Source organism: Merops nubicus, unplaced genomic scaffold (genome assembly GCF_000691845.1).
Source record: "Merops nubicus isolate BGI_N331 unplaced genomic scaffold, ASM69184v1 scaffold2901, whole genome shotgun sequence".
NCBI lineage: Eukaryota > Metazoa > Chordata > Aves > Coraciiformes > Meropidae > Merops > Merops nubicus.
The window spans coordinates 69,617-92,268 of record NW_008587459.1 but is presented as its reverse complement, the minus strand read 5'-3'; the positions used below and the strand labels follow the sequence as shown (position 1 = coordinate 92,268).

The following is a 22,652-nucleotide window of genomic DNA, read 5'->3' as shown; positions in this document are numbered from 1 at the left end:
GGCAGTTTTGATGCGGGGGGTGATGAAAGCCTGTCCCAGGCTGCCCCGAGTGGTGATCGCTGCCCCATCCCTGGAACCATTCCAGGGGAGGTTGGCCGGGGCTCTGAGCAACCTGCTCTAGTTGCAGATGTCCCTGCTCCCTGCAGGGGGGTTGTACTAGATGACCTTGAAAGATCCCTTCAACCCAAACCATTCTGTGGTTCTTTGATTCTGTTTATTCCTCCATGTGTGTAGTGTAAAGGCCAAGCAAAGCAAAGTCTAACATATAAATCAGGGCAACTTAATTATCTTAATAATATCTTTTCATGGCGTAATAAAACTATTTCTTGATAATGCTTCTGATTTGTCATCGAGTTTTCCTTTGGCATTTTGACAGAAATAACTTTAAAAAAAGAATTGATTGTGAAAAAATGTAGTGTGATTGTACAGAGGCTTATGAAAGGTATTTCCTGCGTAGGGGGTTACGCAGAAGTCGTGATGGATAGATTTACAGAAAAAAGTTACCAGGAGGCTGCTGTCGGTGGTGCAGTGAGTTGGAGCAGCTTGGGAAGGAATCAAGAGAAACAATTAGTGATCAAGGTTGAATGCAGTGCAGTAAAATGAGGAAAATGTTTGGAAAGTGAAAAAAAATTCCAAATCACTGCTTAGGAAAGGAAAAGCAAGGGTTAAGATCAAGGAGGAGATACTCACAGGAATCAGGGTGGTCTTGGTGGGAAATGTGCTTTAAGGAGTTAACAGAAAACTTCAATACTTTTTTTTTTTTTTTTAGGCTTTTATAGATTTTCTGTAGAAACCGTTTAGGCTTTGTATCAGGCTTCAAGATTTTTCTGTCAAATGTCATAAAACTACCCATTTTGAACAGGAAATGAAACTTTGCCATCCTGTTTCAAAGCTACTCTGTAATACAATGAGACCAGTTCCCAAAATCCTTAGTCTTGCCAGAGAGCAGCCTGGAAGCCCTCGAGTTGCCCTGGGGCTTGTGTGGAGAAAGAGCCCAAGTCAGGAAGCACCTGATGTGCTCCTGGGAGACAGGTGAGGTGACCCTGAGAAGGTTTGAGCTAGAAACAGACAACATTCCTATTTCTGAAGTCATGGGGACAGACATGCCAGACAGATTATCCATGAGGTTTTATTAGTTGGGTTTTTTGTTTTTAGCAACTCCAGCTTGGCTTGAGGAACTGAAGATGCAAAGGAATAAACCCTTTATTCCTCAGCAGTTCTGTCTGCTGGTGCTTGTAAGCACCTGATGTTCCAGTGAGTTACCTGGAGCTTACACAGATTTACGGTGGAACTATGAGAAAAGCTCAAGTACCATCTTTAAAATTGAATTTGTGTGCACAGGTTTTGTCCTGTTAGCTGAGATGTTGAACTACAAAAGGCACTGAAACTGTGGACTAAAAATATGTGTTCCACCTGCAGTGCTGGGGCAGCTCTGGAGTCCTCAGCACAGCAGAGACAGGGACCTGCTGGAGCGGGGCCAGAGGAGCCCCAGCAATGCCCCGAGGGGGGAACCCCTCTGCTGGGAGCCCAGCAGGAGAGAGTTGGGCTTGGGCAGCCTGCAGAGGAGAAGGCTCCAGCTGGGGAGACCTTCTGGGGGCCTGCCAGGACTTCCAGGGGGCTTTCCTGTAAAGAAAGCTGGGGGGCAACTTTTTCACAGGGCCTGTTGGGACAGGACAAGGGGGGATCGTTTGAAACTGAAAGAGGGAGATTTAGCCTAGAGAGAAGGAAGACATTTTTGATGCTGGGGGTGATGAAAGCCTGTCCCAGGCTGCCCCGAGTGGTGATCGCTGCCCCATCCCTGGAACCATTCCAGGGGAGGTTGGCCGGGGCTCTGAGCAACCTGCTCTAGTTGCAGATGTCCCTGCTCAGTGGAAGGAGATTGGACCAGGTGACCTTGGAAGGTCCCTTCCCACCGAAACTATTGTATGATTCTGTGAGTCTATTCTGTAAGTTGAGTGACGGTCTGTAGGACTTCTTTGTATGAGAAGTGACATGTCCTGTGCCCCCAGGGTGGTTATTTAGGACCAAAATCATATTGCACTTAGTACTGAATATGTTCAGAAGCTCCATTGAATGATTCAAAGTGAAACTCAAAGGTTTCTGTGCATAACTGCTGCTTCATCAAAAATGGAATAATAGTTGTCTAGCTGTCTTGCTAGATACTTCATTTTCAATGAAACTTAGCCAATATAGGTTGTAAATTGAAATTGGTCTTGTGGACACATTGGAGCTGGTGACTAAAATGAGCTGGTTTTAATCCTCTTACCAAAGCTTCTAGGAATGGTAGAAAAATAATTTAACATGTTTCAAGCATGGTCTTGGTATAGATTTTGCTGCCTTCAAGGAATGCAGAAAGTTGTTTAGAAGAAGGAAAACATGTTACAATGACTGTCTTTTGCTGGAAACTGCAAGGGCTGATGTAGTGTCTTGTACACTAATGGCAGGAGAAAACATTTCTGAGTGACTTATGAAATAGGTACAGGTAAGAAGAGGAGATAAAACCTAAAATAGCACAAGCCAGTAAGTATAAGATGAAAAATATCACACTGAATTTGAAACATACTTAAATCATGGAATCATAGAATGGTTTGAGTTGGAATGGGCCTTAAAGATGATCCAGTTTCAATCCCCCTGCCATGGGTGGGGACACCTCCCAGTAGAGCAGGTTGCTCCAAGCCCCATCCCACCTGGCCTTGAACACTTCTGGGAATGGGGCACACACAGCTTCCCTGGGCAGCCTGGGCCAGTGTGTGTAATCTAGTATTTTTTTGCATCTTGATGTCACCCTGGAGGGAGGAAAACCTGGTATGAGTTCTTAGAGAACTGAGAAGGTTTACAGAGGTTATGACTGTTAAATTGTGAGACACTTTGTATTCTGTCAGCTTCAAAAGCTTTTCACATAATCACTGAATGGTAGGGCTTAGAAGGGACCTCTGGAGATCGTCTCCTCCAGCCCCCCTGCTCCAGCAGGTCACCCACAGCAGGGTGCCCAGGGTCACATCCAAGGGGCTTTGGAATCTCCAGAGAAGGAGACTCCACAACCTGTCTGAGCAGCCTGCTCCAGGGCTTCTTCAGAGCTTTTCTTCTGTGTTTCAAGCTATGTCCAGTTGGTGAGAGGGGCAGCGTTCATGGAGGTGAGGAGCTGGTCATCAGTCATCGTGACCTGAGTGGACAGTGGCTGTTTGAGCTGTATTTTGGGCACAGTCTTTAGCCAACTTCCTTGCCTTGGGATTCCTTCCTGCAGCCGAATTCCGGGCTCGTGCTCATAAGCCTGTACAGGTGCCCCGGCTTGCAGCTCACCCTAAAGAAGCCAACACACAACATCAAGATACAGTTGCTTTAGAGAGGCCAGTAACTCGTTCAGGGCTCCACCAGCAGTGACTGGAGGGTGCAACTGGTGTCAGAAAAGTGTTCCTTCACTGTGAGCTGATCCAGGCGCTGTTGGAATTAGGCCACAGAAGGGCATTAGGAGGCAAGAAATTCCCATTTAGCATTTACAATTTGCTGGGGAGATAATTGACTGGCAAGCTGCTGAAAAAGCTCACTCAAGGGAGGAGGAGGAGGAGGAGGGGGAATCCTGCAATATGATTTGTCCTTCTACCTGCTAGTTTTCATACAGAAAAAAAAAAACCTTCCCATCTGTTCAAGTTGTCATTGCTGCTAAAAAGGCTTTCTAGCCAGGGTAAACCCCCGAGTCGTGGAGGGAAGGAGACATTCCCTGCCAGTGGATTCATTAGATCCCTAATGCTGGAGTGACTGGCTGGAGCAATGTAATCCAACCCAGCAAGGAGATTATTTTGTAGCGTTTGACAAAGGACTGAAGTACTGAGGTAACTGCTCATAGGATTTGAATGTTAATTACCAGATTGTGTCTCTGGTGCACCCACGAGCTCACTCCCCACATGGCAGCAGCAGCATCTGGACCCACCGAGCAGCACCCTTCACTTAGTGCCTGTTAAAAGTCTTCTTGGAATTCAAAAACTTCAGGAAATGTTAAATGCTTGGCTTCAAAGGCTTTATTCACATATCTCAAAGTTACAGCAGTTGAAAATGATCTAAAGATACTGGAAGAAAATTAGTTTGAAAGAATCACGACAATATTTTTGAGTGCCTACATTTATTTGGAGAAGCTACTCTTGACCATATGATAAAACCAGGTATGTGGAGATGGGTAGAAATCGAGTTTCTAGTTCAAGCTAAAGAATATTCGAAATAAAATTTTTAAACTGCTCCTACTAATCCAATTGTTCACTGTTTTCCATCAGAATCTAGGTAGAGTGATTTAATTTAATACATGAGAATTAATTTAATAAAAGAGAAATGAAAAAGATACAGAGTCCTGAGAAAAAGGTGGCTAAAAAGAAGACTGCAAATCTGAGAAGCATCTTTTTTCTAAGTAAAATCTTGACAAATATTTGTGACTGTTTGTCTACCCAAATAGTTTAACGGGTTTTAATGGCTGACCTGCTTCTGTCAGGCCTCACTCTTCTCAGTGGGCATTCATTCAGCTGGATTATTATGATTGTTTTTGTGGTATGCATATGAGATTTCAAAATGGCTTAAATTCCATGTGTTGACATTTACATTAGCACAGACTGTGCTCTCTAGGTAGGTCTAGAAGCCATTTCAAATCTAAAAGGAAATATCAGAGACAGTGTTCATCAAATTAACTCTGTTGAAAATCTCAATTTATTTGATAGCAAAGGCTAGATATTAAAGTGAGCCTTATATCAAATGCCAAACTTACCAGATTCTTGGGACATCTCTTCCTATGTGATTTAAACATTGCTTGTCCAACCATATAGCGGTTGGGACATCTGAGCAGTTTTATTGAGAAGTGAAGCAGTTTTTTTTAAAGTTATAAGCATTAATCATCCAGTGTGCAGCACTGTTGAAGTAAGTTTGGAAAGAAGCTTACTTGAATGCAACTGTGTTCATCAAATGATGTTGTGAAAGCAAAACATATTTAGCTGTTTCTGTTCAGGCCATGCTTAGGAACTGATTTAATTAAAAGATAATATAGCAGCAACTGATCTCATTTTGTTCACTTTTCTGTCTGGCAGAAAAGTACCTGGGGGTGTTGGTTGAAAGTCACCTGAAGATCACAGAGTCACAGAATGTTAGGAGTTGGCAGATGAGTCAACATGTGCCCCGGTGGCCAAGAAGGCCACCAGCATCCTGGCCTGCATCAGCACTAGTCTGGCCAGCAGGAGCAGGGCAGGGATCATCCCCCTGCACTGGGCACTGGGGAGGCTGCACCTTGAATCCTGGGGTCAGTTTTGGGCCCCTCCCTCCCAGAAGGACCTTGAGGGGCTGGAGCATGGACAGAGAAGGGCAGCCAAGCTGCTGGGGAAGGGTCTAGAGCCCAAGTGTGGTGAGGAGCAGCTGAGGGAGCTGGGGGTGCTGAGCCTGGAGCTGTGGAGGCTCAGGGGAGACCTTCTGGCTCTCCACAGCTCCCTGACAGGAGGCTGGAGCCAGGGGGGGGGTCGGGCTCTTCTCCCAAGGGACTGGCCAAAAGGAAACGGCCTCAAGTTGCCCCAGGGGAGATTGAGGTTGGCCCTGAGGAATAATTCCTCCCTCTCAAGTGTTGTGCAGGGCTGTGCCAGGCTGCCTAGGGCAGTGGTGGAGTCCCCATCCCTGGAGGTGTTTCCAAGCTGTGGAGATGGGGGAACATGGTGCTTGTTCAGGAGCAGGGCTTTTGATGGTGGGGTTGGTGTTGGGGGGAATCTGTTCAAAAGGGCAAAACCTTTCACAAGAGTTTTAGTTAAAGGCTTCAGCCTAAAATTACCTTTCTCCTCAGCCACTGGTGCTTGTAAGGAGTGCCTGCATGAACTGGGAGCATGATTCCCCTGGGAATAGCTGAGAATGAGCAACTGAGGTCACAAAGTGTAATTGGCAGGTGGAATTCCTGCACAGTAGTTGTGAATCAAGGATTAAGCTGCTGGGCTGCAATGCAGCTGCTACACCTTTGTCATACCCGTGATGTTTTTTCCTTTATTGTTTCAGTTTTCTTTCATTGTTCTGTGATTCTATAATTATTACAGTAATTGCAGTACTGTGACTCTGAGCCATTTTCCTTTTAAGAACATGTTGCTCATTGGTGTAGATTACAAAAATTCCTAAAAATAGTTTCTCTTGTATTAGTCCTTAAATGTTAGTATGGCTGGGGATGATGAATCCTTCAGTAGAGTGCCTTTTCAGGAACGTGGCATTTGCTGCATGAAATACACCCTGCCTTTTTCATACTGTTTAATTAATTGACATTTTAATAATTTTAAGAATCTGAAACGCTCAGTACGAGGTGCAATATATTGAAGTTTTTAATATTGTAGTATTGCATCACTAAACTTAGAAGAACATCTTTTGAAAAGCCTGTTCGCTGAAGAGTTTGCTGGATGTGACAGGTAACTTTAAATCCACGTAAAGAAATAAAACCCACATGGAAATGATAAAATCCAAATAGCACTTGGGAACAACAGCCTGTGTTGGAGCAGAGAAGTTTCTGTTCAACAGACTTACTTGAAGAAGTCAATGAAAACACACTGGACAAAAAAATTAATGGCTGATAAAATGATAATACAGAGACTGAATCAGTTGAAAAAAAAACTAAAATCAGCAATGGCAAAATAGATGGTTCAAAAATGAAAGGATGCAAAAAATTAAAGAAAAGCTCATGAGGAATACCTAGGATAAATATCCGACTATATTTTTTTTACACTTTTAAATGCATTTTACCTGCCAAGGGAGTGTTTCTAACTATTAGAAACATGGAATTTGATCTGAATTGCATTTTCACGGGCACATTTGTGTCAGTTGTAGATTTCTGTTCTTTAGTCTGTACTCTTGTAGAACATAGAACTTGTGGAGACATGGCAGAAGAGCTGGTGTGCCTGAGTCAAGGGTGTTTCATCTGCAGTAGGAGGGTTTCTATGGACACTCGCCAGTAAACCCCCACTTGCCCACATCTGGAGTACTGTGTCCAGTTCTGTGCTCCCCAGTTCAGGAGAGACAGGGGACTGATGGAACAAGTCCAGTGGAGGCTACGAGGGTGATTAGGGGACTAGCACATCTCTCTTTTGAGGAAAGGCTGAGAGATGTGGGGCTGTTCAGCCCGGAGAGGAGAAGGCTGGGAGGGGATCTTCCCAATGGTTAGAAATACCTGAAGGGTGGGTGTCAGGAGAACAGGGCTGGTCTCTTTTCGGTGGTGCCCAGTGATAAGACAACAGGCACAAACTGGAACGTAAGAAGTTCTAGCTCAATATCAGGAAAAACTTCTTTGGTGTGAGGGTGGCTGAGCCTGGAGCAGGCTGCCCAGAGAGGCTGTGGAGTCTCCTGCTCTGGAGAGATTCCAAACCCACCTGGATGTGATCCTGGGCACCCTGCTGTGGGTGACCTGCTGGAGCAGGGGGGTTGGATGAGATGATCACCAGAGGTCCTTTCCCACCCCCACCATGCTGGGATTCTGTGGCTCTGTGAAATCCATACCTTTGACATGGTGCAAGTAGGTTTGAGAGCTTTCTTAGAGGTGGGTCTGTCTTCGTGTTTGGTTAAATCCCACCAGAGCTGAGAACTGTCATGGTTCTGCACCACTCTCGAGCAAAGCACATTTCTTTAACATACCTTACAAATGATGTAAACATATATTTATGGTTTTTTTTTTTAAACTGAGCAACAAAATAATTCATTATTTGGTACATTGTCTGCTGAATTGAAAATAGGGAAGTCATTTGCAAATGTTAGACATAGCACATAGTCCACTGCTGGTCAGCTGTTGTTAGGATGATGATGTGGTCAGCACAAGAGTCATTGAACAGCAGAAATCCATGGCAAAATGCTGAATGATTTAAATATATGGTTTTGCAAATATTAAGCCAAATATTAGTGGCAGGAACAGTATAGAGCATGCTTCAGATGTGAAGATAACATGACAGTGACAGTCTGCCACAGAGTCTTCTCAGTCTGGGATTGGAGCCAGGATTATGTATTTTTTCCAAGAACGAGGATGTACAAAACCAAAAATGATTACACCAGTGCAATTTCCTAAAAATTAGTCATGTCAGAAGCTGGGTCCTCATGGGATTTACTCCAGTGCTATGAAAGAAAAAGCAAAACAGGTCCTAGAAGTCTTTAGGGATTATACTTAAAAACTTTTGGGAAAAGTTGGTGTATTTCCAGATTACAAAGAATCTGTTTTCATCTCCCAGGTCTTTTTAAGCCTTGTATGGTAGAACTTGAAGGTTTTATTTTTCCATACTCATGGCAATCTTACATCAGGGTATTCCCACTGATTTATGCAGAATTATTCTTGAACCCCAAAGTGTTAATTTAATGCTGTCTTCATCAGATAACTCTCATAGTTGTCTGCCTCGTGGGGCAAAGAATTATAAAGGAGATTTCCTTCCATGCCTGTGTTCACCTACAGACCCTCCTCATTAAATGTGGCAATTACAGGCCACTACCATGTGGTCTGTTGAGGCAATTCTAGAAGGAGTATTTAATATTATCATTAATTTTGCTTATCTTTGTTTTAAAGGCACTCCGTTTCTGGGCTGGGCGAGGGTGATGAGCATCTGTTGGTGGCTATTCCATGTTTTTCTGTGCTCAGAGTAGACTTCAATGCAACAGCAACAAAGGTTTTGTCATTAAAAACAATGACCCTGCCTAAATTGTAAAGGAACAAAATGATGTGCAGAACAATCATCAAGTGACTAATGAGACAGAACAAAGAACTTGCAAACAAGCCCAAAACTATTGACACTAGAAAACACAAAGCTCTGGGGTAAGGGAAAGTGCAAAGTGTGTTCTGGAGAGCTGAAAGGGAAGCAAAGAGAAGTCAGGGCACTTGTCTTCTGGTGTTTATTGTTCCCGGGTTTGCCCCGAGGAAAGCTCCTTCTCTAGGTTGATTGAAAAGAGGAGGAAGCTAAGGTAGCTTCTGCAACCTTTGTTGGTTTAAACAGACACTGGATATCTTTCCCAGCCTCCTTCATCATTCTCTTCCTATATTTGGTCTGCTTTTTTTTTTTATTTCCACTCATTTCCAGGTTTTTGAATCATTCCTCCTCTCCTCAGCCCTGTGAGTATGTCCATGGAATATCTTTGGCTTCCTTGTTCACAGCTGGCTGTTTAAGAATGTACTTCTGAAGAACGTGAAGTCAGGCAGGATGTTGATTTAAGAAAAAGAAAACAAAACAAAAAGCCGGAGAAGTCAATTAGCAACAGTCTGGCAAGACAGTGATAAAAATTCCTTAAAATTATTGGAGCAGAAGACAGAGAGGTGGCAGTGGATCTTTCTGTAGGGGCTTCTGAGTTATTGGGCCAAAACCTTCATTTCAAGGAGATAGGAGCAGGTTGGTGGCTGGGGAGGTAGAAGAATTTGCTCTAGGTGCAGTAAGGGCTAGCAAACAAATATGCCAGCAAGTCACTGCCTTTTTTGTTAGTTTTGGCTGACACTTTGTGTCTGACAATGCCCCACATTTACCTGCTGCAGGAGTTGAAGGCAACTTAGGTGCCCAGGACACTTGGCTGTCCAGTTGTATTTTAGGGCTGGTATTTGCTGAAATACTGCCAGAGTAGAGCCTATTATGGACGAAGCAATCAAAAGCAGTTCCAACGGGGAAGTTCAAGTAAAAGTAGAGTGGTTTTGCTGCAGTATTTAATTTTTTACAAAGCATGAAGAGACCAGCATGAGCAGATGAACACTGTTCTGCACATGGGTGCCCACCTCGGGTGAGGAACAAATGCTGGTAGAACCCTATTGTTATTTTGAAAGCTTTTTTTCCCTGTTTACATCCCAAGTAGCTACATGGCAGTAGTTGTCTAAGAAAAACTTAAGAGTTTCAGTCCCATCCTCCTTTTCACGCTTGGCTCTTTGGGACTGGTCCTAGCTCTTTTAGCTCTGCATTGTGTCAGCTTGCCTCAAATTAAAGAGACACCCTTCCTTGCTCTGTCCAGGTGTATCTTCCTCAGGGTAGTTGTGTTTCCCTTTTATGGGGCCCCACCAGATTCCAGATGTTCACATGCAGAACTAGCTGATGATAATTGAGCAGGGAAGAGTTGTATCTGGACCTCACTATAAAGCAGCTTATCACTACAGTAGCTTTGGATGTGCAAGATTATCCTGGATACATACATTTAATAATGACCTGGGCAGGCTAGAGCGTTGGGCAAAGAGGAGCCTCCTGAAGTTCAACAAGGGCAGGTGTAGGGTCCTGCACCTGGGGAGGAATAACCCCATGGACTAGGACAGGTGAGGGATGACCTGCTGGGACACAACTCTGAGGAAAGGGACCTGGGATTGCTGGGGGACAGGTTCACCACAAGCCAACAATGGGCCCTGATCGCCAAGAAGGCCAATGGTCTCCTGGGGTGCATGAAGGGCACTTTGGCCAGCAGCTTGAAAGAGGTTTTCCTCACAGTCTACTCTGCTCCAGTAAGGCCAGCTCTGGAGTATGGGGTCCAGTTCTGGGCTCCCCAGTACCAGAGAGACCAGGAGCTACTGGAGAGAGTCCAGTGGAGGCTGTGTAGCTGCTGAGTGGCCTGGAGCATCTCTGTGCCAGGACAGGCTGAGAGCCCTGGGGCTGCTGAGCTGCAGAAGAGAAGCCTCAGAGGGGATCTGATCTGAGCAAGAGCTAAAGGGTGCCCGGCGAGCAAGAGGCTGGGGCCAGACTCTTGTCAGTGGTGCCCAGCAACAGGACAAGGGGCAACGGGCACCAACTGGAACCCAGGAGGTTCCACCTGAGCAGGAGGAGAAACTTCTTTGGTGTGAGGGTGGCCGAGCCTGGAGCAGGCTGCCCAGAGAGGCTGTGGAGTCTCCTGCTCTGGAGAGATTCCAAACCCACCTGGCTGTGATCCTGGGCACCCTGCTGTGGGTGACCTGCTGGAGCAGGTGGGGTGGACAAGGTGATCTCCAGAGGTCCCTTCCAACCCCCACCATGCTGGGATCCTGTGATTCTGTGGCCTTAGTTTAGCACTGTTTTGCATTGGATGCAAACTATGGGGCTCTAGCACTATTTGCTTGAAATCCTGACTTTACAGAGCTAAGCTTAGCTTATCCTTTCTCCTCGTAGGCTGAGGAAATCCACCACTAACTTTTCGGTCCCACATAGAGGGCAGGTTTTTGCCATCAGCTTTTCTTTGCAGCTTTCTCTTCTTACACATGTGGTTTTGGAGAAAAAAAGGATTTTTCTGAAATGCTGAGCCTGTGAGGGGCAGACTCTGGAGCAGAGTTTGGAAGCCAGGCTTCAGACTTGAGGCTCGTGGTGGGTGCAGATGCTGGGCGGTTCTTCCTCCAGGGTTGCAGCGATGGAGAAATGCAGAAGCTCTTGTTAATCTTCTGTCAGCCCGTCCCCGGGTGCTGCAGGCGTGCTCCTCAGGGACACTGCTCCGCCTTTGATCTTGGCTTCATTGGTAATTTTTATCTAGAAGTCATGTTTTGTTGACAAATGCTCACAGACCTGCTTTACTTTTACGTTAGCATGTGTTGATGGAGGAGAAGTAACAACTGGTGCGGTGATGGGAGAATTTAAAAGAAAAAGACTTACAGAAGGCAAGCGCCTCTTCTGTAGCAGGAGAAATTACTGCCTAGAATAAATTACTACCAGGAATCAGCATTTTTAAGGGAAAATCACTGTGGAATGGAACTCTGAACTGAAAAGGATGGGTTTTCCTGACCTTCCTTCCTTTCTCTCCCAGTGTCCTTGGGAAATGCTGTTACCTATCCCTGATCTGACTGCTGAGTTCAGCAAAACCAGCTGATTCGAGCTGTTGGCTTTATTACTTTGGAGTTTTAGACCGATTTTTTAAATTCTCTATCCTTCACTGCCAAATAATACGAGATCTGTTGCTAGGCTTGGGATAAAATACAAACTACTTTTGTCCTTAACCTCTCATAGACGCAGAAGGATTCTTAAGCTCAATAGTAATAATTCTTAAATAGATCTTAATAGTAATAATACCTGTTAACAGTTTTGCTGCTATTGTACATGAAACAACCCTTCCTTTTTATATTCTGAGGCATTTGCAAATAAAAATTAAACCCCTTGGAGTCTCCTTTGGCAAAACAATTCAATCTGTAAATTCCCAGACTGTACCATCCCTGAGATCACTGTTTATTTAATAGATTATAGGCGTAAGTTTTAAACACAAACACTCAAAACAGCTTCACTCAGCAGCCTGTTATGTAACTTGTATTGGTTTAGGGATTTTTTAATGTTAAGTAAGAAAATGTTTGGCGTAGTGTTACAGAAAATAGAGGATGAAAATTGGATTCCCTGCTCTCAATGGGTTGGTTATGGATTATTTTCAAAACAAAACAGATCTGGGATAGATGGAGCAGAATTTCTGATGTAAATGACTATAGGGTGGAATAAGAATTGAATTTTCATTTTTAATACGCTACCTAAAATAGATAGACGGCAGCATCTCTGATACAAATCTCCCTTTTTGTTTGAGGGTTTTGCTTTGATTACTAAACAGGAAACCATGCTGCAGTACCAGGGACTTCACAGAGAAGTTAGCACTCCACAAACACAATGATTTTTGCTCAGTTCATTTAAAACTTGTCCTTATCTTTTCATTTCCAGGCTGTAGGCCGGGTGGGGTAGGGTCAGGTCTAATTTTGTTCTGTTTCCTCCACCCATGTAAGGAAATTCTTTGCCTTTAACATCAGCTATATTATTTCTGGCAAAATGATGCCAGCTTATGAAGTGCTTGGCTCAAGGTTTTTAATGCTTTGTGTAGGCAAAATGAGCCAACAGGTAAACTGTTGAGTTGCATCAACTCACAAAAGGATGGATGTTTACAAGTGAAAACTTAATTTGATCCACGGTGGTCATCCTATTGAGCAAATGGGGTTCCAGTGAGGGTTAGGGAGTTCCAAAATAGAAGTGCCTTTGCCTCAAAATACAAAATTATGTGTAGGCAGTGATGGTTCAGATGAGGCTGGTGTAAATTAATCAGTGAAAACCCACGTGGCTTTACAAGTGTGGTTTGATTGTGGGTTTTTAACCTAGGTAAGATCCAGGTTTTGGTGCCTGGTGGGTTCAGAGCTTTAATACAAACACCTGAGTTTAGACTGTAAAAAATGTTCCATGAGCCAACAATGTGCAAGTGCAGCCCAGCAGCCCCTGGCAGCCTGGGCTGCTCCCCCAGCAGCGTGGGCAGCAGGGCAGGGAGGGGATCCTGCCCCTCTGCCCCGCTCTGGGGAGACCCCCCTGCAGTGCTGGGGCAGCTCTGGAGTCCTCAGCACAGGAGAAGGACATGGAACTGTTGGGGTGGGGCAATGAAGATGACAAGAGGCCTGGAGCACCTCTCCTATGAGGACAGGCTGTGTTGAGGTTGTTCGGCCTAGAGAAGAGGAGGCTCTGGGGACACCTTCTTGCAGCCTTCCAGAATCTGAAGGGGACCTACAAGAAATCTGGGGAGGGACTTTTTACAAGGGCTTGTAGTGACAGGGTGAGGGTAACGGGCTCAAACTGGAAGAGGGGAGATTTAGATTAGATGTAAGGAAAGTTCTTCAGTGCGAGGGTTGTGACACACTGTCCCAGGTTGCTCAGGGAAGTTGTAGATGCTCCATCACTGGAGGTCTTCAAGCCCAGGTTGGATGAGGCCTTGTACAACCTGGTCTAGTGGGAGGTACCCCTGCCTGTGGTAGGGAGGCTGGAACTAGATGATCTTGAAGGTTCATTCCAACCCAAACTATTCTATGATACTACACAAGACAAACATGAATAGAATAGGAGGAATATTTCAGAAAACAAAAAAAAAGTGATTAAGCTGAAGAATCACCTTGATGGCTTTGCTTGACTCTGATCTGCATTGTGCATGGGTCAAATGTTTTCCGATTTTTTGTTGGGGTTTGAGAAGGAAGGAGTCTTTTAAAATAAAACATACTTAGTAGTTTAGCTTATTCTTCATCTTCTCCAAGAAATTGAAATGGTATTTTTTAAATGGAGAGTGACTGAGACCTGTAAATGCAGAGATCACAAAGTTACAGGAGTGCTCATGGTGTGTTCAACACAGTGTCTCTTCTCCATCGTCCATTGTCATCTTAGGTTGAGAATAATGTTCCAAAAGTACTATCAAGAGCTAAAATCGTGTTATTTACATCTTTACTCCTGAGGAGGTCTTTATAGGACGTAGAGGGATTTAATGCATCCAAGTTCCTAAAACGTTGAATATAATCTCTTGAATTAAATCCAAAAACCTCAAGATGATGGTCTGAACTGGGACTGATATTTTGTTCCTGGGGAAACTATGTTATGTTCTACTAAATCTTTAGGTTGAAATCAGAAAAATGTTCTCATACCACCCACCCCTCCTCCATAATTTCATTAATTTGAATTAATATATAGGATTTCTTATAAAAATATGTTTTCATTTGGTCATATGTCCATTTCTTTGGTTAAGAGTTTCAGTTCTTCTCAGTCCTCATTTCAGCCATTATCTTCTAAAGCTTGGACTTACATGGGGACGTAGTTTTGCACCTTTAGTACAACAAATCCACTGTAAAAAAATGACTTCTTAAAAAACATTGACTTTTTTCTATCCTTGTCATTCTGTGGTACTTAACTTCATGTTATCTTAGTTCTGATGCCAGATTTGTGTTAAAGAAAAATCTTGATTTCCTTTTGAGATTGGAAAAAAAGACAGGTCTGATTATAATACAGTAAGTGATGTAGTAATCTTTTGAGATTCAGAAGGAGAACAAAAGCCATTGTAGTGGAATAATGTGTGCTTGGTCTTTTGAATTATTTTTTTTTTTAGTTTCCCCTTCAAGCTGTGTGATCAGAAATTTTGAAAAGACTCTTTATTTCAAACCTAAATGATGACGTTCAGGGGTTTGGGTCAGGGCGTTTGTCAGTAAATGAGATTCAGATGATAGAATCCCACATGAATTTTAATTCGTACCGCATAGTTCAGCAAGTCAAATCTTTTGTTTTAATATTAACATGCCCAGCTTGATATAATAATTACCATTTTCTAGAATGAATAGATACACTCTCACCAAAAGCGATTAGTACCCAGCCAGCTCTCTAATCCTGGAGCTGATGGGATGTCAGGTTTTCTGTGCAGCCGGGAGTTTCGGAGCTCTGTGTTGGAGCTGTGCTCTCAGACGTGGGTTTGCTTGGCTGACAAATGTGCCTGTGTTGAATTACACTGACTTTAATAACTCCCAATTCTGGCAGCTCTCGTTGGTATTTCAGAACTTCATCATATTGCAACCACTTTTAATTACTGCAAGGAGAAAGGCTGTGATGCAGTTTCACGTGCTGACAGATTTGTATGCTCCCTAATGTCTTGCCACACTTCTCTTTGATGTTCTCTCATATATATCTTTCTTATTTATCTCTCTGTCACGTTTGGGGGCTTCCTGGCATGCTGGCACAAAACTTCAGAGCTGTGGTCATTGCAAGAGGAGCAGGGAAAGAATAAAGTCAATATTTATATACCTTTTTCTATTCCTAGAACTACAGAATGCAACTCTATGTGAATGAATTCCTAATACTGGGTAGATAGTAGTTGCAGAGAATAAAGACGTGTTGAGATGGGCTTCGTCTCCTCCAGCGTCCTCTGAGCACCGTGCAGAGCCGTGTATCTAAGCTAATTGTCAGGGCTCTATTTCCAGTCAGTGAAGAGGAACAGGCTCTTGGCATGCTGTGTTTCAGCTGACCCTTTTTAGCCATCTCTCTTAGAGGGAGATGAATCACACCACAGAACCACCAACTTCTCTCTAGCTGACTCTCAAAAGGACCTCGAGTGACATGTCTGCGCTGTACGAGTCTGACGTCAAACGACATGAACCCCTCCCGCTGAGTTTAGCATCAAAAGACCATATGGGCTTGATATGAAAGCAGGGGAGCGAGCTCAGAAATACTCACTTAGAGCATCCTGGGATGAAAAATTCCCAGCTGCCTTGCAAACGGAGTTCAAAATTGCTTTGCCAAGTTGAAACTATTTATTTACATTTATTAGCACAAGCTACACTCCAGCACGGGGGTTTGAGCTGAAAAAGCTTTAGGAACGGATACGCTCGGGCACCCAAGTCTGCAAGTTCTGTTTTGGGGGAGGTTCAGGGTTGTCATGAAGCAATTCTCCTGAGAACACAACTGATCTTGGCAATTTTCTGCATCATTTGTATTCTCTGGACGTGCAGGACAGAGCTGCTGTCGGGACTGCGGGTATCTGGTGTGAAAACAAATGCCCTTGAAATGAGGCGTGTATATAATGGGGGCATGTATATAATTGGGACATAAATATGATGATATATATGAGGATCCTAAACCCATGGTCCTGAGGGCTTATCCCTTCAGCATTATAAAAACAGATGAAGCGTTAAAATCCTGATACTCATGTAGAACTGTGCCTTGTGGGCTAAAGGTGCAGGGCAAGGTGAATTCCACTAAATCTGCCCCTAGACCAGGGCAGACAAGAGCTGAAGCTGCGTCCGTGTCTCGTTCAGGATTTGCAGTTGGGAATTCCCTGACGTTGGGATCGATTGAACATCCCAGCTGTAAGCTCCGTTTCCCTAGTTATTTGAGTCATTATTATTTCTTTGTATATGCTGCTGAACAGAGGATTTGGTTGAGCCAACACCACTTGTAAGAGCCTGGGGGCGTTCACCTGTAGAGCCCTAGAATTACCATGGTTGGAAAGGACCTCTAGGATCATCAAGTCCAGCCTTCCTCCCAGCATTTCCCAAACCACTAGACCTCAAGTGCTACATCTACTCGCTACTTGTTTTTTGAACCCTTCCAGGGATGGTGACTACACCACCTCTCTGGGCAGCCTGGTCCAGTGCCTCACCACTCTCTCAGAGAAGAAGTTCTTCCTAATATCCAGTCAAAACTTGCCCTGGCACAACTTGAGGCCATTTCCTCACATCCTATCATAAGTAATTTGGGAAAAGAGACCAACACCAGCCTCACCACAGCCTCCTTTTAAGTAGTTGTAGAGAGCAATAAGGTCACCTCTCAGTCTTCTCTTCTCCAGACTAAACAACCCCAGTTCCCTCAGCCAGGCTTCCTAAGGCATGTTTTCTAGCCCCCTCACCAGCCTTGCTGCCCTTCTCTGAACCTGCTCCAACACCTCCATGTCCTTCTTATCCTGTGATGCCCAAAACTGGACCCAGGACTCAAGGTGTGGTCTCACCAGTGCCGAGTCCAGGGGCACAATCACCTCCCTGCTCCTGCTGGTCACACCGTTTCTGATCCAGGCCAGGATGTCATTGGCCTCCTGGGCCACCTGGACACACTGCTGGCTCATGTTCAGCTGGATGGCCACCAGCACCCCCAGGTCCTTTTCTGCCTGACAGCTTTCCAGACACTCCTCCCCAAGCCTGGAGTGTTGTCTGGGGTTGTTGTGACCCAAGTGCAGGACCTGGCACTTGGCCTCATTAAACCTCATACAACTGACCCCAGCCCATTGCTCCAGCCTGTCCAGATCCCTCTGCAGAGCCTTCCTACCCTCAAGCAGATCCACACTCCCACTTGATTTTGTGTCATCTGCAAATTTACTGAGGGTGCACTCGATCCCCTCATCCAGGGCGTTGATAAAGCCATTAAACAAGACTGGTCCCAAAACCAATCCCTGAGGGACACCGCTTATGACTGGCCACCAAGTGGATCTAACTCCATTCCCCACAGCTCTCTGGGCTTGGCCATCCAGCCAGTTTTTAACCCAGCCAAGAGTCCACCTGTCTAGGCTGTGACCCACTGGGTTCTCCAGCAGGATGCTGTAGGAGACAGTGTCCAGGGCCTGGTGCAGAGCTCCATACCACACATCTTCCTTTGCTCAGCATCCTCCCCTTGCCTGGGGGCCTCAGGGACCTGCCCTGGCCGCTGGCCCTTCGAGGCCAGGCTTTGATGCTGGAGCTGGCAGTGCTGGCTGGGTTGTGCTGCCCTGAAAGGAGCTCCTGGTTTGCACAGGTCTTGGAAGGTGAAGGATGAAGGAAATATTGTCATGTAAAGTCTGTTTGGGATATAACATTTTGGACACTATTCCAGTCGCACACTTTGACTGCTTTCCTCAGGGCATCCTTCCCTGAGGATGTCTGCGTGTCAGGATTTCACTTCATCCCGTGGGGATTGGAGCTGTGTGCTGATGGGTGGTGAAGGAAAATCCCTTCTGTTCAGCCTAAGTTCTGAACAATTTGTGTCTGTTAGTTCTTAGCCTCCTCTTGCAGAACCGCTTAGCTTGGAAAGGAGATTTAAGCTCATCGAGTGTTGGGCTCAATTTTGCTGGGGCAGAAACTATTTCTTAAGGCTTGTACAAATCCACCCTTTTTTTCCCCTCTGTATGTAACATATATATATCTTTAAATATATCCAGATTCCGTGTTTCTGTGATTTGAATGAAGTTATCAGTCACTTGCAAAGTTGTACATGTTTAACACAGAACTTGCATTAAACCAACAAGTGACATAAGCCATGTGAGGTGATTTCACAGCTCTGGTTACAACAAAGCTTTTGAGTTTGAACTTCGGTGTCATCCTCTGGTAACTAGGTTATGATAAATTTTTGCTATGTATTTGGTATTTCTTGCATAAAAGAGATATGTTGTGCTTATGTGAAGTGGCAGCTATTTAATAAGATTTTAATAAACAAATAGCTGAATATCTGAAGCAGACATATCTGAAGGGACCTCGGGAGATCATCTTGTCCACCCCACCTGCTCCAGCAGGTCATCCACAGCAGGGTGCCCAGGGTCACAGCCAGGCAGGTTTGGAATCTCTCCAGAGCAGGAGGCTCCACAGCCTCTCTGGGCAGCCTGCTCCAGGCTCGGCCACCCTCACACCAAAGAAGTTTCTCCTCCTGCTCAGATGGAACCTCCTGGGTTCCAGTTGCTGCCCATTGTCCTTTGTCCTGTCCCTGGGCACCACTGACAAGAGTCTGGCCCCAGCCTCTTGCGCCCTGGGCACCCTTTATCTCTTGACCATCATTGAACAGATCCCCTCTGAGGCTTCTCTTCTGCAGCTCAGCAGCCCCAGGGCTCTCAGCCTGTCCTGGCACAGAGATGCTCCAGGCCCTTCAGCAGCTTTGTAGCCTCCACTGGACTCCCTCTGGTAGTTTCTTGTCTCTCTGGTACTGGGGAGCCCAGCACTTCACCATGGCAGAGTAGAGGGGGAAGAGAGAAGACTTTGGGCCTTTTTGTGATGTCATTTGGAGCATGATACAGTGACTTGAGGAATGCTCTGACTGCTAGAAGCTGCACACCCTTGCATTTACAAAGTCCCTTTCTTGACATCTCCCTGAGCACATCCACTCCTCCAGACCTGACCTCACTGCTCTGGCCGTGTTACACAACTGGATGGAAATCATTCCAGAGGAGGTGGTGGTGTTGTGGTGCTCTGTGGTGCCATCTCATGGAGATGGAGCATTGTCATTCCTCCCTGTCACCAGTGAAAGAGGGCTGCCTGTCACTCTCCAGGCTAATAATTATGGGTAAATATGTCTTAAAATATCTGTATGAGCACCTTACAGACCTCATCACGAATACTAATAACTGATGGACAAAAGGGCATATTGCTATTCTTAATTTTCGTCAATTCTCTCCCTCATACAGGCTCTTGATGGAAATGTATATGACCACCTTAAGGATTATTTAATGGCATTCAGCAGGACTGAACTAGAGACATGCCAAGCTGTACAAAACACATTCCAGTTTTTACTGGAGACTTCCAGCAGGGTAAGTTTTAACTGAATGATCCTTTGTAACTGAATACCCACAGCATATATAAGTTCCCAGGCTTAAGATTTGCTTCCAAAATAATGACAGAACTGAAGGATTATTATTTTGCGTTACTCCTGAGTGGTATTAAGTTAAAAGAAACCAGACAGTTTTCCTGGGGAGAATTTTTCCTATTGCCACCCAGCTTGCATTCTCATGAGTGCACTTGCAGGGTGCAAGATCTTTGGAGAGCAGCAACCAGGAGATGCTGAGTTACCCTCACTCGCGGTGGCTGGAAAGAGAAATTCCAGCTGAGGAACCTGGAACTGCATTAGTCATCCATCACAATAAAGCCCTGTGAAACTGTTTGGATCGTTGCTTAATAATTGACTGGCAACGTGAAAACCAAAACATTACTGTGTTTTCTCCCTTGAATTAAGAATGGCAAAGAGAGAAAATGGGTTAGTCTTGTCACGGATGTGGTTTGTTTGCTCTGTCGAGCAGCCAGAGTCAGAAATATGCCTTTGCTAACAGGATAATTTTGATAATTAAATAATTTATCTGCCAGGCTGAAAAAAAAAAAAATAATAATTGCCATTGAACTCAAACAAGCTTTGCTGCAATCAGAATATTCCTTTATATGTTTACTTGAACCACCTGCACAGAAACAGAGCTCATATATGCAGGAGCTTAGGTAGAAGAAACCTATTTAACACGTTCCTTATTCACCTGCAAGAGTGATTAAAACTTGGATTAAAACGTGGCTTCCTGCTTGCTCGTCTTTGAATTTACTTGGCAGCAACTGTAAAGATAATGAAAATAGCATTTTATCTTCTTTTGGACTTTTAGTCATTTCCCTCAGTGTTAATCATTCAGGTCAGCTTCAAATGCCTTCCCCAAAAACACCATGTTGGAATCTTTTAACTAAGTATGCTGATTATAATGTCTACATGTTCATCATTCATTTCTCAACATTGTGTTAAATCCCTGGTGTTCAGAATTGTTGGAGATCTGGGACTTTCAGTGAACTACACTGTCAATTCCAAACAGCTCCTTTGCGTGGGAATAGCTTCATCATGTGCTCGTGTGCGCTGAGCTTGTGATAGCTTGTTTCAGCAAGCCTTGCTGTGGCCAGAAGCCTGCAGGTCTGGCTTGTTTTACACATTAACAACGTCACCTTGGAAGAAAATATTTCTGTTTCTGCTTTACTAAGTTAATACAGTGCCTGGAGAAGGAACAAAAATGTAAATACAGCTGTCAGGTCCGAACAGGATTTTTACAACTCATTTCTAGCTCATCGGCACCAGTTTTCTTCTCTCCTTGCAGCTCAAGAATGCAGAGAAGAAAAACTTGTGTTACAATGGTACTGAAAATGTTTGTTTCCCTCTGAAACACTCAGAACATCAGTCTGTGAGTTATTCCACAGACACAGGCATTGCCCATCCTTTCTTTTGAGCTTTCAGCAGTTTGTGCAGGTCCATGTTGCAGGAATCGGGCAGAAAGGAGGAGTGGAACCAGAGTAGAAACTCTCTGTATGTGTGTGTCCAAAGTAGCTTGAGTTTTAGACATCTCACAAGCTTGTTAGCAATCCAGAAATTTGGAATAAACCCCAGAATGCCATCAAAGCAAAGATTTTAATTATTTATTGAGTTTTTTAATACTCTACCTGTTTACTGTTAGTTTTAGGTACAAGATCACAAACTTGCCAAGCTCCGTTCAGAAAAGACACTTCAGTTCCTTGGTAAAAACACTTTCACTTGGCCATCTGAAAAACATTTCTCTTTGGAGGATGGAATTTTATATTTGCTTTAGGACAAGAGAACTTGCTTCCCAGAAGCACCTGCTTTCCTCTTGACTCTTGGAGAGCCCGAGGTGGCTGCTTCCGATGGACAGGGCTGTGTTGGATTTATAAAATCATTAAGGTTGGAAATATCTCTAAGACCATCAAGTCCAACCATCAACCCAACACTGCCATGACCACTAGACCATGTCCCCAGGTTCCATATCCACCTGTTTTTTGAACTCTTCCAGGGCTGGGGACTCCAGCACCTCCCTGGACAGCCTGGGCCAAGGACTCACCAATCTGGCAGGAAAGAAATTCTTCCTAATATGCATAATATTCCTAGTATTCAGCTGCTTAGGAGATTGTCAGCCACTTAATGCTAATGCAGATTGAAGGAAAAGCTCAAACCCAGGTTTTCTGTGTAAAAAGCAGGTTTTTCACAGTTTATCATAGCATCATTTGTTGCAGCTTTGGAGGTTTTGTTGCTGCTAGGTGGGTGTGACCCGTGTCATTCCTCTGACATGTCCAGCAGATACTGCCCTGTGACACTGAGCATATCCAAATGCTGCTAAACTTCCTTTGCACTTGAACGGCCTTATTCAAGATCTGTACTTGTTGCACTTCTCTTTTGGAAAAAAACTGATTTTCTTTGGAACATTTTCTGAAATTCCGTTTGCTGTGTTGAATAACATCTCTGTGATGTTTCTGGTAAGACGCTTCACCAACCTCGGGCAAATAACTTCACTTATGCACGTCTCTGACTGTGCCTTCTTTCTACATGTGGTATATATTTAACATTTGGTTTCAAGTCTACTTTAACATGTCAATTGACTTTGACTTCATAAAGAAACTGTGTGAGAACGTTGTCTTCATTTCAGACTAACAGGAAATCTCTTTGGAAAAGCTGCTGCTTAATCCTGAGAACACTGTGTTATGTGGGAGTCTTTTATTTTCTTTTTAACAATTGTCAAATATCTTGTGTGTTAATTTTCTGGAATTCCACACTTTCCTAGGTCTCACGTTATAATACTTGTTCTCGTTTATGACTGAATACTGTTGCTTTGAGGGAAAATCTCTTTCAAGTTCTGTCGTAAAGTAGTTTTGTCTTCTTTGAGGAACTGGGATGCTTTTGAGTTCAAGGTCTATGGTGAAAGCTTATTGCATTAAAGTAACAGGGAGGGTTTTCACCTAGTCCGCAGTCACT

The 22,652-nt window shown here is 44.3% G+C and overlaps 1 protein-coding gene across 1 annotated transcript in view; it reads left to right on the top strand.

Annotated features, from left to right (window-relative positions):
* Positions 1-22,652, top strand: part of FCHSD2 (FCH and double SH3 domains 2) — a 90,446-nt gene that overhangs the window by 22,738 nt on the left and 45,056 nt on the right. Inside the window, exon 6 of the mRNA XM_008948912.1 lies at positions 19,561-19,683. Coding sequence (XP_008947160.1) covers positions 19,561-19,683 — 123 coding nt within the window. The remainder of the gene's footprint in view (positions 1-19,560; positions 19,684-22,652) is intronic.